Source organism: Juglans regia, chromosome 9, assembly GCF_001411555.2.
Source record: "Juglans regia cultivar Chandler chromosome 9, Walnut 2.0, whole genome shotgun sequence".
NCBI lineage: Eukaryota > Viridiplantae > Streptophyta > Magnoliopsida > Fagales > Juglandaceae > Juglans > Juglans regia.
The window spans coordinates 10,044,187-10,059,350 of NC_049909.1; the positions used below are offsets into that span (position 1 = coordinate 10,044,187).

A 15,164-nucleotide genomic window follows, 5' to 3' on the forward strand; every position below is an offset into this window, starting at 1 on the left:
AATTAAATCGAGTTAAATTTTTACGAGTTAGACTCATTTAATAGTTAAACTAATATTAACATTAATCACAAATAAAATTTGTTTAAATGAATCAAGTTCCAACAAGTATAAACTAGTGGAGTTTGAATTGTTCATTTAAAACCCTAACTAGAACTATACCTAATGTTTTTTCTTTGATGCATATTCTGTTTGCTTAAAGGAAACTAATGCAACCTATGGGAGGAAGGGGGTGATGAGAACCGGAAATTGGGGGCTTAATGCTTATATTGATGAAAAGAGCACATCTGCTGGTGGATGGACACTTGTTCAATAAGTAATGCTACGTACAAGTTCTAAATAAATAAGTTTATACAAGTCTTTTATAAAAAAACGGGCTCTACTAATAAATAATAGTTTTTTTTTTACATTTTTTTAAGATAAGATTCACTTTTTTATAAGAGAAATGATTTATACAAGATTCAAATAGATAAATCTCATACAAGTTATTGTAAAAAAGTGAACCGCACTGTAAAAAAGTGTAAAAGAAACTATTTTTTATCAGTGAGACTCACTTTTTTACAAAAGATTTATATGAGACTTATCTATTTAAAATTTATACAAATTATTTCTCATTGTTCAATTTCTCCATCCTATGAAGTCAATTTGGGAGAGAATATATCACTAATGTTAAAAGTACGGGCGGTTGGAAGCGATTTTTACGGACACATTCACACAAACCATGTCCGTAACTATTCTTCATGGGTACGGTTCATGCAAGTGTGCCCGTGTTTTTAGATATTATTTTCAAGTTTAAATTGAGTCTTTAATATAGAATTAACTCAAGATAAATACAAGAAATAAATTTAAAATATATAAAACTAGTCTTATGAGTTACTTCAACATTAAATACTTAATTATTTTTAATAAGACACAATACTTAATAATAAATGCAGAGGATTAAGCATGTTTGGCAAAAAATGAAATTCATCTGTAGTTATCTACAATAGAGTAAATTTGCATCTACAATAATTTTTTTTTGAAAAATGGTAAATGTAGTTAAGAAAAATTTACAAAAAATTTATTTTTCCTCATATCAGTTATTAATATGTTAAAAATCATGAAATTTAAAATTAAAAAAAATTAATAAAATAAATCTCGTAAATAAAATTATAAGTATATGTAACACTACTCATTTTTTTTCCTATTTATTTCTCAAACACACAATACTTTCCACCCTCTTGGTGAGGATAACATCAAGCAACATAGATATTAAAAATTTCACAATTTCATCAATAATTAATATCACTCACAATTTGTCAACCATCAATAAATAATCATTATTTTTTAAGAAAATCCTTTCATCTCAAGATTCTCCACATAAATAAGTATTAAAAGGCTTGTTTGGGAATATATCTCATCTTAAAATTCTCACATTATTTCATTTTATCTATTTTTCAAACATAATTTAAATACAAATATTTTTAAACTAATCATTACAACTTTTTCAAATTAATCATTATGACTTTTCTAAACTTTTAAATAAAAAATAAACAACAATTCAATTATCTTAAATTTTTAAACAAAAATGATATTATAAAACTATATTATAACAACATAATATTTTTTATTTAATTTTTTCTTCTCTTTTATCAAAACTAAAAAATTATTTAACTCAAACTATTTTATTACTAAAAAATATTAAATATACTTAAAAAAAATTTACAAAAAATTTATTTATCATTAATCCTCACAAATTATTTTATTATTATCCATCAAATTCTCATCAAAACTATTTAAAAGGAAATAAATTTCTTTGCATCTATGGAAAAGAGAGAGAAAAGGTAGTCCCAGTTTACAGTGTTTGAACAAAATATTGCACACCTAAAGACACCTTTCTTGGTTCTTCCTCTCTTCTCTCTCTCTCTCTCTCTCTCTCTCTCCATTTTCGCCTCTTTCTCGGTTTCCTATTTACAGTGATATGAGCAAACACAGACAGACACATAGATAATACATTCTTAGACCTATTTGAATGATGGTTTGGACCTTCGGTCCTCCCATCTCCTCCTTGTCTATCTCTCTCTTCTTTGCCTTCTGCCATTCCTTGTCGAAAACAACAAGAAACCCTTCTCTTTTTGCCCCCAATGAATGCAAATCCATGATCCTCTACATGTAATCCCACAGTAACTCCTCCGAACCTGACTGATCTCCCCCACAACCATGTCCCGAGAGCCATCCCCTTCTCCGATCCCCAACGACCGATCCCCCTCAACGGAAAATCACACCCCCAACCACAATTCCCGTAATGACGCGCCAATAGCCCAGAACGACACCGCCGCCACCACTCCTACGCCTCCCGTTAATAGAAGTAACCGGCCGTCGCGGGCGTGCACTATTCGAGCCGCTGCTAGGCTCCACGCTGCGGCGGCCTCCGCGCCGGCGGCTAAGCCAAAGAAGAAAGAGCAGCGGCACGATGAGTCGCCGCAGCAGAAAGAGCAATGCAGCAAGATCGTCACGCAGCTAGTTGGGCCGCCCCCGCCGTCTCAATTGCCGCGGTGGACTATCCGGTCGATGTGGGAGTTGGCTTCCGTACTTAATTTCTTGCATGTGAGCTTATGAAGCTGTGATATTTGTTGAAAAGCCATTTTATTTCTGTGTTTTTGGTGCTTTAGGGTTTATATGATTGTTTTGCCTTTTTCTCCTTTTGAGTTTTAGGTATTTAGGCATCTTCTGAATATCTCGTTGGAGTTCTCTGCCGAGGAGTTCGAGACTGCATTGATTACGCCGAATGATACTTTGAGTGACATTCATATGCCGTTATTGAAGGTTGGTATTTGGTTTTGGAGCATGAAGTTTGTTAGATTGTGTTTTTTTTTTCCGGTTTTTTTTTTTCCATGTTTGCACTTCTTCAAAACTGTTTTTCTCATTTTCTCTTTTTTTTTTTTTTTTTTTTGATGGGGGGGGGGGAGATGGAGCTTTTTCTTTGTACTTTGTATAAATGTGCACTTCACGTGGCTTCTGTTTCCATGGTTCTTGCACATTGTGGTTATGCTTAGTTCCTCAAACTTAGTTATGTATTTGAGTTTGAGCATGCTGTATTTAAACTTTACGGCATTGGGTGGTAATGGTGTTAACTTTTTTTAATGCGACTCAAGTTTACTCCTAACTACATCATAGAAAGATACTGTAATATGCGCCGAGGAGGTTCTTCAGACGACTTTTGGCACAAAATTGGATAGTTCCTGCTTGTAAAACGGTAGGCCTAAAATGAGCCGAGTCTTTCCTCTTTTATTTTATTTTATTTTTTAATCTCAAATTGCGCTTTCTCCAGTTTCTTGGTTGTCTGGTGCTTCTTATTGATTTTTTTTTTTTTTTTTTTATAATTAATAAGAATTTTATTATCACAAATAGGTATAGCTCAAGTACACATGAAGTACAAAGGAAATACCTACTACACTCTAAAAAATAGGAAAACTAAAACAGAAACAGATTTAGTACATTCTCATCATTCCTTACAAAGATCTTAGCCCACAAACTCAAAGTAGAAAAGAAAAAGTTTCGAAGATCTTCAAAAGAGCGCCCCTTGTAGTAGGTCCTATTGATTATGATCAGACCAAACCAATGTCATTCTTTTCTTGGAGATAAACTGTGCGTTATTAATCCAAAGAATCTCCTGAACCAGTGATTGCTGGCCAAACATTTCTTAAGTGAAAATTAGTTTTGGATTTCATGCTCGAGTTTTCTGAGAAAAAGTTAAGAATCTTGGAAGAAAGATTCTTAATAGGAGGTGTAGAGGAGATCAATATATTTCAACTCTATGATCTATTCTTCTTATTGCATGGTCAAAAAAAAACCACTGGTTTTAATTTTATGGTTCATTAAGAGTAGAGAGTTTGAGGTTTTGGCTCAATACATCATACGTTTGGGATAAGCACAGTAGTGATTGATGACGATCATGGTTTTTTTTTCTGGATAGGTAAGGTACTCATGGGTAATTAAGAAGGTAGTTGTAGTGGAAGTATGTGGTAAAACTTGACATTACCTAATACAATCGGGTTCTTGTTTGGGTTATGACTCAAAACCAACTTTAGATGAACCTGATTACTATATGCTTTCAAGATTGTGTTGACTTATAAATTTCTTGTAGACGCTGGGAAGAGATATTTAAGAGCTAAGGGACTTGCTCCTTTCTGAAGGGAAGTTTTTCATTTGAATCCTCTACCTTTGATGAGATGGTCTCAGAACTTCTTTTTTTTTTTTTATGTCGGGGAACCTCTGCAAGACAGGACCCTTCGGACCCACCCCTGTAGAGTAAACCCTAGTCCCATACACCGCACCCTTGGAAGTTTCCCTACACGGAACTGGTTAAATCGCTGGTTTTTCATCAGGAGGTGTGGCCCCAAAGGATTGTTTGCACTCATGAAGTGTTGAACCTTGAACCTTGAAGGGAGTGATACCCCTTGGGCCAACCCCTTGGGGTTATATGGTCTCAGAACTTTGACTAACTATAAGTTTAGTTGCAAAGAGATCTGCTAAAAAAAGGCAGCTTTAAGAAAATTAAAAGTTGCTATTTCTATTTTGGACTGTCTTTGTGGATTCTTTATTGGGTGCTGCTGGATTTGTGAATTGATGACTGAAAAGGGGGAACTGAACAAAAGAGAAGAGTTTAATATGCAATTTGCCTTTTGTTTGGAGGCTCATTAAATTTGGTAGTGGCTTGCTTAATGTGATCGTCTAAAATCCCCTATACCTTTTAAGGCTTCTGGACAACAATTAAAAATCGATATTGATGGTTCATCTTAGGTTGACTATCTTGGTTTATACAATTTTATGTGCTAGTTTGAGGAAGGAAGTGTACAGCAACAGTAACAGACCCTTTTTCTTCTGTTGCAATGCTTGCTGTGCCATCTTGAGTAATGTGTTTGAGTTTTGAAATACTTGGAAAATCATCACTTCTGTTCTTGGGATTTATTTGGGATGATATCTTCTCTTTCCATCATTTTGGTAATTTGGGAGAAAAGAAACCATTACGTGCTTATGACCAATCAAGAAAGAGAAAAAGAAACCATCTTGCAATCATAATTATGTTTGTAATGCAGAGATGAAGCTATTGAGCACAATACCTTACAGGTAGTTGGTGGTGACAGTCAAAGTAATGGGAGACAAATTCAAAATAATGGCCAAGTTTTTATCTTCTTGTATTTTATTGATTTTGCATTGCCTTGTCTCATGATTATTATACTTCTCAAATGTTAAATTTTCTTCTGTTTACCCCCCAAATTGGGATTGCTTGTTTTTCAAAATTGTCACCAATGAAGATAAATTCCCCTGGTAGCTATGATTCAACATGGCCCTGTTAAAGACCATGCTGCTGGGAAATTTCTATTTTGTTGGTTATAATCACTTGCTACTGCAATTGTCTTTGCTCATCTCTTTTCAATTATATCTCTTTTAGGCGATTCCTCCTGTTACGCGAATGGCACTTACACGAGACACCTGGGTCACCGTTTTATGTAGAAAACTGAGAGACTGGTGGCATTGGGTAACTAGATCATTGTACTTATTTTATTGTTGACTGGCATTATTATGGTCTGATTGTATTTCTTTTTGGTTGTGAAAACTAAGTTGGGCTTGGTATCTAATTGTAGGTTGCAGATGGGGAATTACCCATTGTTGCTTCTCATGGGTGAGTAACCATGCATCTCTGGATTTCCTTAGAATGAGTTTTCTATCTTTCTAATGTTTCAAATCATGCTCATTTGTTAGAGTGGAAGTCGAAGTATATAAAACGCTTGATCCTGGGCTTCGTGTGGTCATCTTGAAAGCACTCTGTGACATTCGTGTTGAGGTAGCATAGTAATGGATGTATTTGAATGCTCTTGATAGTATGTGCCTCTTCTATTGATGTTTATTTCACTCAACCCCAAATCTGTATTTGAAAGTGTGAAGGGTTATGTCAAATCTAGGCCCTTTCAAGCATTATTAGGAGTTCCTGATTCATCTGTTGCCGGACAAATTTATATGGAAAACTCTGTTTAGCTAGTACATTAATCTTTTCATAAATATGTTTGTGAATAATGCGAAATGGTCCAAGTCGTCAAAACCGTTTTTCTGTATGTAAAAATCACCATAAATGCTGTTTCCTTAAAAATTGAAATGTCAGTACTTTGTTTCTTTTGTACCACTGGTGTTAGCATTGAGTCTGAGTGACTTTTTGCAGCAAGAAGATATCAGGAACTATATTGACAACTCGCTTAAACAAGGTGTTCAACTTTCAGCATTTCGCAAAGAACGTACGGGGGGTGATTCACACGGAATGTTTTACTGGTAATGTAGTTAATCTTCTCATAATTCCTAACCATTAAGGTTTATATGCAAGAAAAAAAATATCATGCATGTCTTTGATTATATATATATTTTTTTGTATTTGTACATTGCATGCAAAGATACACCCAGTATCTCATTTTGAGTAGAAATTTTGTTACTCTTGGCAGAAGGTTTTTGTATATTCTGTATTGTTTTTATAGTAGGGTATAATCAGTTTGTTAATTGGTTGGTCAGGTATGAAGATGATCCTATAATTGGCCATCGTTTATATCGGGAGATAAGGAAAGCCGAGGTGAAGAAAGCAAAGACAAAGGGTTCCCAGGTTCCTTCTAATGTATCATACCTGTGGGAAACAGTGGCAACCAATTTAGATGAATTTCAAGATGTTTCTGTAAGTTAGTAAATGGTCTATCCATATGCATGTATTTTGAAATTTTTTCTGAAATATTAAATAGATAAAATTTTATTTTCAGCTTTTTCTTAATGATCCAATATTTGACATGTTGGTTTTCTGATAATTGGAATTCTTTTTTTTCAATTCTTTTTTTTTCTTCTCGTGGGGTGGGGGAGCATTGTCGTAATTGTCTACTTCATTACAAAAAATAAAACCCAATCAACCGTATTAAACTGAAATCTACTTTTCCTGATTAAAAACTGAAATATTCTATTAAAATTTGAATGAGTCTGTGTTTCCATATTTTTTTTCCCTTTGTGAATTGAGTAAATTGCATGAAGAAGATTTATATGTTCATCTATTGCAAACACAGGACTTTCTATTGTCTTGTTCTTTAATGGTAGTTTCATATTTTTTTTAAAAGAAGTGTTTGGTCTACACACAAATCTTTAGGGGTGTAAGAATTTTGGTCTAGACCGATTAAGGAATCAGTTGGTCTCGGTTCATGAAAGTAGAAAATTTTGGTTTTCAGTCCAGTCTCTGGGTGGGATTTTTTCATCCTGGACCGGACCGTACCGTACCAACCGAATTTACTATATAAAATTTTAAAGTGTTTTTTATATGATATTTTATAATTTTTTAAAGTAATATAAGTTGAAAACAAATAATTATGTGATTTTCTTCTAACTAATTATAAGTAATTATGTAATTTTCTTCTAACCTAATTATTTATGCTTAGATTATATAAAATATTAAAGGCTAAGAATTTTAAGATAGGATATTAACTATTAATTATTGATAATGCACATACTATTTACATTATTAATTTATTTTAACCCCTAGGGGTTAGCTCAAATGACAAAGGCTTTGGTCTTGGTATGCTCCGTCTAGGTCTAAGGTTCGAATTCTGTTGGGTGCAAACAATTTCTAGGGGCCATTGGACTGGGGGAACTTCCCCTTGAGTTACTTGAGGTGCACTTGCTGGAAACTCCTTGCCAAAGGCCTGTGCACCTTGGGATTAGTCGGGACTTTGTTCTCAGACACTTTGTCCAAAATTCTCCTCCAAGACCCACTGGACCAGTCCGATTACACCCCTAAAAGGCTAAAAGTCTTACACAAGGAAGTTTACATTACACCCCTACAAATCTTACACAAGGAAGTTTACACACTGATGTGGTTTAATGTAATAACATGTTTGATCTACTTTACAATATAAAGAACTTTACAATCTTATGGATCGCATTAAACCACGTTTTTGTAAGATTTTTGTGTAGACCAAACACTTTCATTCTTTGATGGTAGTTTCATATTTGTTTTTTCAAGCGATCATACTTATGTTGTCTCAAATATTTATCAAATTGACCAACCTACTTTGATTCAAGGTTGTATATAACAGCCAAAGGCAGCACTTTTTTTAAACTCTCTCTCTCACACACACACACACTCTCTCCCATTTACCTGGTGATTCATGCCGGTGCAACCACTCTTTCATTTTCCATGCCGGTGATTATTTAACCATAGATTTTGTGAACTGAGTTTACTTTTCAAGGAAATATGAGCTTTGCGATGGGTTTACTGAGCCAGGTTATTATTGAAATGAACTATTTGAGTTTGCTGTTGGGGATTAAATTTCTGAGGTTTGTACCATGGAGAGGAGGATGGACTTGTGTTGTTTGATGTTGGGCATGATCAGTGTTGTGTGGTTGATTGATTCATTAGAAGCTTTCTGCAGGCAGCAGTGGGCAGGGGCTCAGTGAAGTGCCCATGTATGGGAGATAGATCATTGCTTGTCCATCCCAAGGGCAAACTGGGAAATATAGTCACTGTTACCAGCAGGTAATGGTACAAAAATGACAAGCATGAGGAAATTCAGATTAGTAGCTGGTGCAAATGTTATAGAAACTCCCACAGCTTGATGCATTGAAGGTCTATGGAATGACAAGCAAGCTGGGCACAATAGTTTCTGTATGAAAACAACTAGAATATTTGAAAGGAGAGGAGGTTCGAGTTCTAGAAAAGCTAGATTGTTACCGTTAATTTTGAATAGAGGTCTCCTATCAGGATTTTTGGTCAGTTATAGAAGTTTGGTTGTGTGACAAGTTGTCACACCTTGTATTTTCCAATGATACGTTGATCTTCTGCGAGTCTATCCCGGCTCATTTCCATCATTTACGCTGAATTTACCTGTTTTTGGGAGTCGTTTTCCTCATTCTTTAACCTTTTGTATTCTACTAGGTTGAGAAGAGGTGGAAATGATAGGTATGGTAGATCTCTCCCAGAAAAAGAAAGTGCCTTGTAGGTAGTCCTTTAACTTCCTCTTTCTCATGTTACTTATAAAAAAAAACTCTCTTTCTCATGTTTGGCAGAACAAAATTTCAACGAGGATAGCATTCTGTGTGGACTGTTGCACTGGGGAACATCCTTACTATGGATAACTTAAGGGGAATCTTAGTTTTGTATTGGTATCAATGGGCATGTGCTATAAGAGTGGAGAATCAATTTATCATTTGTTGCTGCCTTATGAAGTTGTTAGTGAAATATAGGCCTCAGTATTCCATTTTTTTTTTGGCGTGTTGATTGGGTGATGCCCCAAAAGGGTGGTAGAGCCGTTGACATATTGGAGAAGTAAGAATGGTGCTCATCGCAGTGTGAAAGCTTGATGACTGGCCTCGTTATGCCTCATGTAGTGTGTGTGGAATGAATGTGAGGCTCAGAATTTTGAAGATTGCAAGAAGATGGTTGATAAACTAAGATCCAAATTGATAAAAACTTTCTCTCTGAGTGTCAGCTTAGAATGATCATGGCTATTTTATTGATTTTATGTCTCTTTCCCTCTTCTTCTTGGTTGGGTGTTTTTTCTTGTATGAACCCTGTGTACTCTGGTTGTGTCTCTCTGTGTTTCTTGAATCTATCCCTTTGGTTGTATATAACAGCCAAAGGCAGAACAATTGTAACTGTCCTTCAAAGGGATAGAGGTGTATGAGCTACATGTCAAAATACATCCCAAAAATTCAAGTAATCATGACCTAAAATTACTTATAAAAAAAAACAAATTCAAGTAACCATGACCGAGAGGCTGTAAATTTGAACTCTGTAAATGTGTGAATTCATGAACCCGAAAGACCTGGTTGATGATTTGACTATCCTGGACATCCTTTGTCCTTGTGAACAATCCGTGTTCCTTGTGTCCCAAAAACTTTTGTTCATGGATGTCGTAGTAATCATTTTTGGTGCTACAATTTCTTCCTGATCGTTTAGTTGTAATTTTCATTTAGCTCTTCTCTCTATGTATACGCTCGTTTCTAATGCAGATTGTATGCAAGGCTTAACCATCTTTTTCCTAGTGTGTATAAATATTGTGCCCATTCCATATCTCGAATTTGGGATCTTTGTTTTGGCACAAATGATTAATCAGTTGGAGAATTAGAGTTGCAGCAGAGCTAGAACCAACTGCTATTAGGTTTCTAGAGGAGATTTATGTGGTCAGTGCCGTTACATTGGGATTAAGGCTTGATTATGTTGAATATTGTGTGGAGTTGGTTATTTTCAGTTAGAAACTATATTACCATGTGGAGAACTAGAAATTCATTTTAAGTGTGTGTAATCTATTTGTTGGTATTGCTGATAAATGTTAGGTTTTTTATTAGATTAAGTGCCTATTTAACAATGTTCTTAAAAAGTTGAGTAAGATTTAAGCCTGTCAAATACAACCTTTGAAATGGAGAATATTTTGTTACGTACTACTGATGATTGTGATTATTCTTGTGTGGTAGCTCTGTTATAAGACTTGGGCAAATTTTGAATTTGTTTTTGCCAAATTTATGGAAATTGAATTCCAAGATTTTCTCGGCTGCAGCTCATAGGAAACTTGTCCATACATTGTAGGAAAAGCTTTTCTCAAGTAAGAATAGAACAGAGGCATCGCTAGGAAAAAGGTTGAAGATAGATATGCTTCCTGAGATTGAGAAGGATCATAAGGTACTCGAAGCTATATGTTGATACTTTACTGTAATGAACGAGATGATTTAATCTTTGTTGTTTCCATGGAAAGAATCTATCTGAAAAGTTGCAATTAATTTTTCATTTGCAGAGGAAAGAGAGATTGCTGAAAAAGCAACACAGACAAGCTCTTCTTCTAGATAATTTCTTGAGTGTGGATGGGCTTGGTCCAGGGCGCTCCCTTCGTGACAGAAAACCAGTCACCTACACATTTGGTGAGAACTTGTTCTTACCTTTTTTTGTTTAATTTAAATGTGTTTGTTCTCTAACCACTAGTGTTTCTTTTGCGGGCAAATCATGATACCTTGCATAATTTTTAGCAGACACAATGCTATTTTCAATCCAGGCATTCTTTTCTTAATTGGTCTCTTAATGAACATACCATATGCTGGATGTATCTAATAATATAGAATTATTGAACTTCCTCTAGCCAAAATACAGTATCTAATCTTGGTGTCGCATGTACTGCCTATATGCAACTCATTTTTTTTATTGACACCGGGTGTCCAAGAACAAAGTCCCAACTAATCCCGATTTCCGGGGTTGCACAGGCCCTCAGCAAAGAGTTTTCTGCGAGTGCACCTCGGGCAATTCAAGGGGAAATTCTTCTAGTCCTATGGCCCCTTGAAATTGTTTGCACCCAAGAGGATTTGAAGCTTAGACCTTTTTTTTTTTTTTATCAGTAAAAAAGAGAGATATTATATATATGAATGAAATAAACGTAATCCTTGTACACGGGACGTATACAAAGGAACTCCTAAAGACATTCTAAAGGCTAATTAACGACAAGAATTCCTGAACATTGTCCCCATTTAATACAATATTGGAAAACCAACACATTAGAGTGTGGAGAAAAAAATTCTTCAACTCCGTACTTGTGCGTTCCTTATCTTCAAAACAACGGGCATTCCTTTCCATCCAACTACACCACATAATACACAGCAGGATCATCTTCCACACTGCTGCCACTTGATTGCAACCTTGCAGCTTTGACCAACATCCCAACAAGTCCACCACCCGCATAGGCATAACCCAGGCAATATCAACCCTCAGAAAGATCTCATCCCACAACACCCTTCTTATCTCATAATATAGTAATAGATGGTCAACAGATTCTCCATTCTTCTTACACAAATAGCACCAGTCCAATATTATGCATCCTCTCTTTCTCAAGTTATCCGTGGTCAGTATCTTCCCAAGAGCTGCACTCCAAGCGAAGAAAGCTACTCTAGGGGGCACTCGAGCCCTCCAAATATTCTTCCAAGGGAACGGAGAAATCTCAAGTCGTGTTGTCAAGATGCTATAATACACATTGACTGTACATAACTTATGGTTATTAGACCTCCATTTCAAACTATCTCGCTGTGTCGCTAGAATCTCCGTGGAATATAATAAGCTGAAAAATTCTGAAACAATAGATAATTCCCAATCATGTAGATCCCTATTAAAAAGGATATTCCACAGATGCATTCCATTAGAGAATATACGCACATCAGCCACTGAAACTTCCCTATCAGCTGCAATAGAATATAAGGTCGGAAAAACTCTTTCCAAAGCCTGGACTCCACATCACACATCCCTCCAAAATCTGATACGACTGCCCTCACCAATTACAAAGCGAACTTGATTTACAAAACATGGCCACCCCTTCCTTATATATTTCCATAAACCCACCCCATAGCCTCCACTTACTTCCTTAGAGCACCACCCACCCCAATCTTCCTTAGACCTAGAGGGAGCATATCACCAAGCCCAAGGCCCTTACCACTCGAGCCAACCCCTAGAAGTTAATATGAAACTCAATTTATTATTTAACAAAACCTTTGACTTAGGGGTCTTTTCTTTTTTATTCCCCCAACCAACTTTATCTTGAGCCAAATCCTCTACTAAATCATTGATATCTATCTTCCACAACATTGTGTACTCATCTTAATGAAGTTTACTTTTGTAAAATATTCTCTCTTTTTTTCTCTTTTATTTGGATGGGACTACCTTCCTTGCGCATGCCTTGGGAATGTCATATGGCTTCTTTAGGATACTATATTCTGTTCACGTACTATTGATATATCTTAATGAAATATTTCTTCACGTAAGTTAATCTGAAGTTAAAATCTGGGAGTGCTGCTGCTGTGTTACCATGTCATGGTGGACAAATGTTTTTATACTCCCTGATGCTATGTCAATGTTATGGACATATCAAATCTGATTGTTTTTCATGGTTTTGCAGATGATTATGACCGATCCATAAATGAGGCTATCAAGATCACCAAGTATGGAATTAATTATTGAGACCAACAGTGTTCTTGATTTACTCTGTCCTTCCCTGTCTCCACCCTTCCCCTGCTGCGGTCTTAGTTTATACGTCATGCCAATATAAGGAGCTCTCAACTGATGTACTCCATTCTTTTGTTTCAGACGGAAACAGCCATCCCCAGACCCTCTACACAGAAGTGAAATGGTTGTGAAACCTGAGGCTTCTACAAACGGTAAATGGAGCAGCCCTTCAAATGCTTCTCCACATGTCAATTTCACTGCGCCATCTCCCACATCACCTGATTTTGATGATGCCCAGGATGAGCATAAAACAGACCCATTGGATCGAAGGTTTGTCATTGTTATTATTTAATTTTTCTGAATATATTCTCTTGCATTTTATTATTTATATTCTAATGCCCCCTCAGGATGTTTTATATGTTAACTTCCCTGCATTGAGTAATCTGTATTTAAATGTAGCAATCGGCGGAGACAAAGACCTCAAAGGTATTCGGTGAAAGAGTTTGTTGAAGCAGTTTCGGATAATGAGGCAGATTATGATAGTGATGAAGATATAGTTGGGGAAGCTGTTTATGATGATGAGTATCTGAGGAAGCGTAAAGAGAGGAGGAAGGACTCAAGTAGTTCTGAAGGAGATGAGGAGTATCATTGGGATGGAGATAATGCTGAAGAAGAGGAAGAAGAAGAAGAAGAAGAAGACGAAGACGATTCCCCAAGTAGTGAGGACAGTGACGAGCCCCGAAAATTTAGAAAACTTCCAGGTCGCACTAGGAGGGAAACGAAACTAAGGTCGGTTGATGAGCTCCAGTCAGGTCTAAGACGCAGTAAGAGGGCCACTAGAAATCGTATCAACTACCGACAGTATGACCTGTCAGAATCAGAAACAGAGTCTATGAAACCTGAGAAGTCAAATGTATCAGATGCACACTCAGATGCGAGTGAAAATGGGGATTATTCAATGGGAAGTCAGGAATCTGATGGCGATGATAATGACCAGGAAATGAAAGTTGATCAGCCTGTTGAAGCTTACACTGAGGCAGTAGAGAAAGAGCAAAAGCAGCCACCTGAGAAATCAAATAGCCCCGGCCATGATGAAAATGAGGGTGTGCAGAAAAGACGTTTTCTTGACCTAAATGAGCTTGCTCCTGGTTCCGGTTTTGATGATGGTCCAAACACAGTAATAAATGATGAAGATACAGATGACTTCTAAAGTTTCCCCTGCTGGAAAGCTTGGGGGTTTGTTTTTTCCCGGGGAAGCTGTGTACGATAGTCAAGTTCATAAATTTTGTGATGAGCCCAAGGAGGAAGTTACTGTCAGAATTCTTCTTTGGTGTAATTTTAGCAGCTACCTTGTTGGGTGATATGCTGCGGGAAGCAATGTGATACTGAGAGTTACATAGATTAGGTAATTATTTTTTAGTACTTCTAGATTCAAAGAAACCTTCGACAGATGAATCAGGAAATTGTTCGGAGTTGGGTAGTTCATCCAATCAAATGTACAATAATCTCTTTTAACTAAAATATTGTAACTTAAAAATTGGCCTATTAGATATGTTCGAGCCTTGTAGTTTCGCTCTGATGCTGCTGACGACGATCTGCCTGTGGAGCACTTGGGTTGGTTGGGTCCTGTTGATAAAGCAATCAGGTTAGAAACTGTTGTGTTTTATTGTAATGGAACCATTCTCCCTCAAAAGATAACTAACTTGTATCTCTATTTCAGTGTCGTTTCTTTCTTTTTTGTTTTTTGTTCCCCAAAATTGTTTTGTTCTCTTGTTTGATTGACCACGTAAAACTGCTTGTGCTACTGTTTTAGCTGTAATGTATAAGGGTTGTGTATGGAGTTTTTGCATGAAAATAGATTCACAACTTTTGTAAATGAGTGAGAGTAAACCCCACTACCTTGGCACTTTCCCTGATAAATTGTTCGCCTCGTCTTCTTTGTTGCTTCTTCCTTGAAAGCCTATATAAAGTTTTATAGACATTTCTCTGCATCATCCACTGGGAATTTTCCCACTTTAACCTATGAGTTAGATTAGACAACTACCTTTGAACTGCTCCATTCTCTTTGGTTGCTGCTGCTACTTATCGTTTCAAGCATGTCAAATTCCAACCTGATTTTCTTTACCATAAACAGTGCTATTTTCAGCAGTAGATTCAGGTGATCCTTGGCCAAACAATTCCTTAAATGCAAGTT

At 36.2% G+C, this 15,164-nt stretch overlaps 1 protein-coding gene across 1 annotated transcript; it reads left to right on the top strand.

The window, feature by feature from the left end:
• Positions 1-1,835: 1,835 nt before the first annotated feature.
• On the top strand, positions 1,836-14,825 carry LOC108990164 (DDT domain-containing protein DDR4-like). Its single transcript, XM_018964037.2, has 12 exons — positions 1,836-2,583; positions 2,692-2,802; positions 5,432-5,518; positions 5,625-5,662; positions 5,743-5,824; positions 6,197-6,303; positions 6,538-6,694; positions 10,583-10,675; positions 10,788-10,911; positions 12,924-12,966; positions 13,112-13,300; positions 13,430-14,825. Exons 1-12 carry the CDS (start codon positions 2,197-2,199, stop codon positions 14,178-14,180), a joined length of 2,169 nt encoding a protein of 722 aa, XP_018819582.1. The 5' UTR covers positions 1,836-2,196; the 3' UTR covers positions 14,181-14,825.
• Positions 14,826-15,164: the final 339 nt, after the last annotated feature.

Coding starts and splice junctions, on each gene's coding strand:
- LOC108990164 (XM_018964037.2), top strand. CDS start 2,197: ATGTCCCGAGAGCCATCCCCTTCTCCGATCCCCAACGACCGATCCCCC. Junction 2,584..2,691: donor CCGTACTTAATTTCTTGCAT/GTGAGCTTATGA, acceptor TTTGAGTTTTAG/GTATTTAGGCATCTTCTGAA. Junction 10,912..12,923: donor ACCAGTCACCTACACATTTG/GTGAGAACTTGT, acceptor ATGGTTTTGCAG/ATGATTATGACCGATCCATA.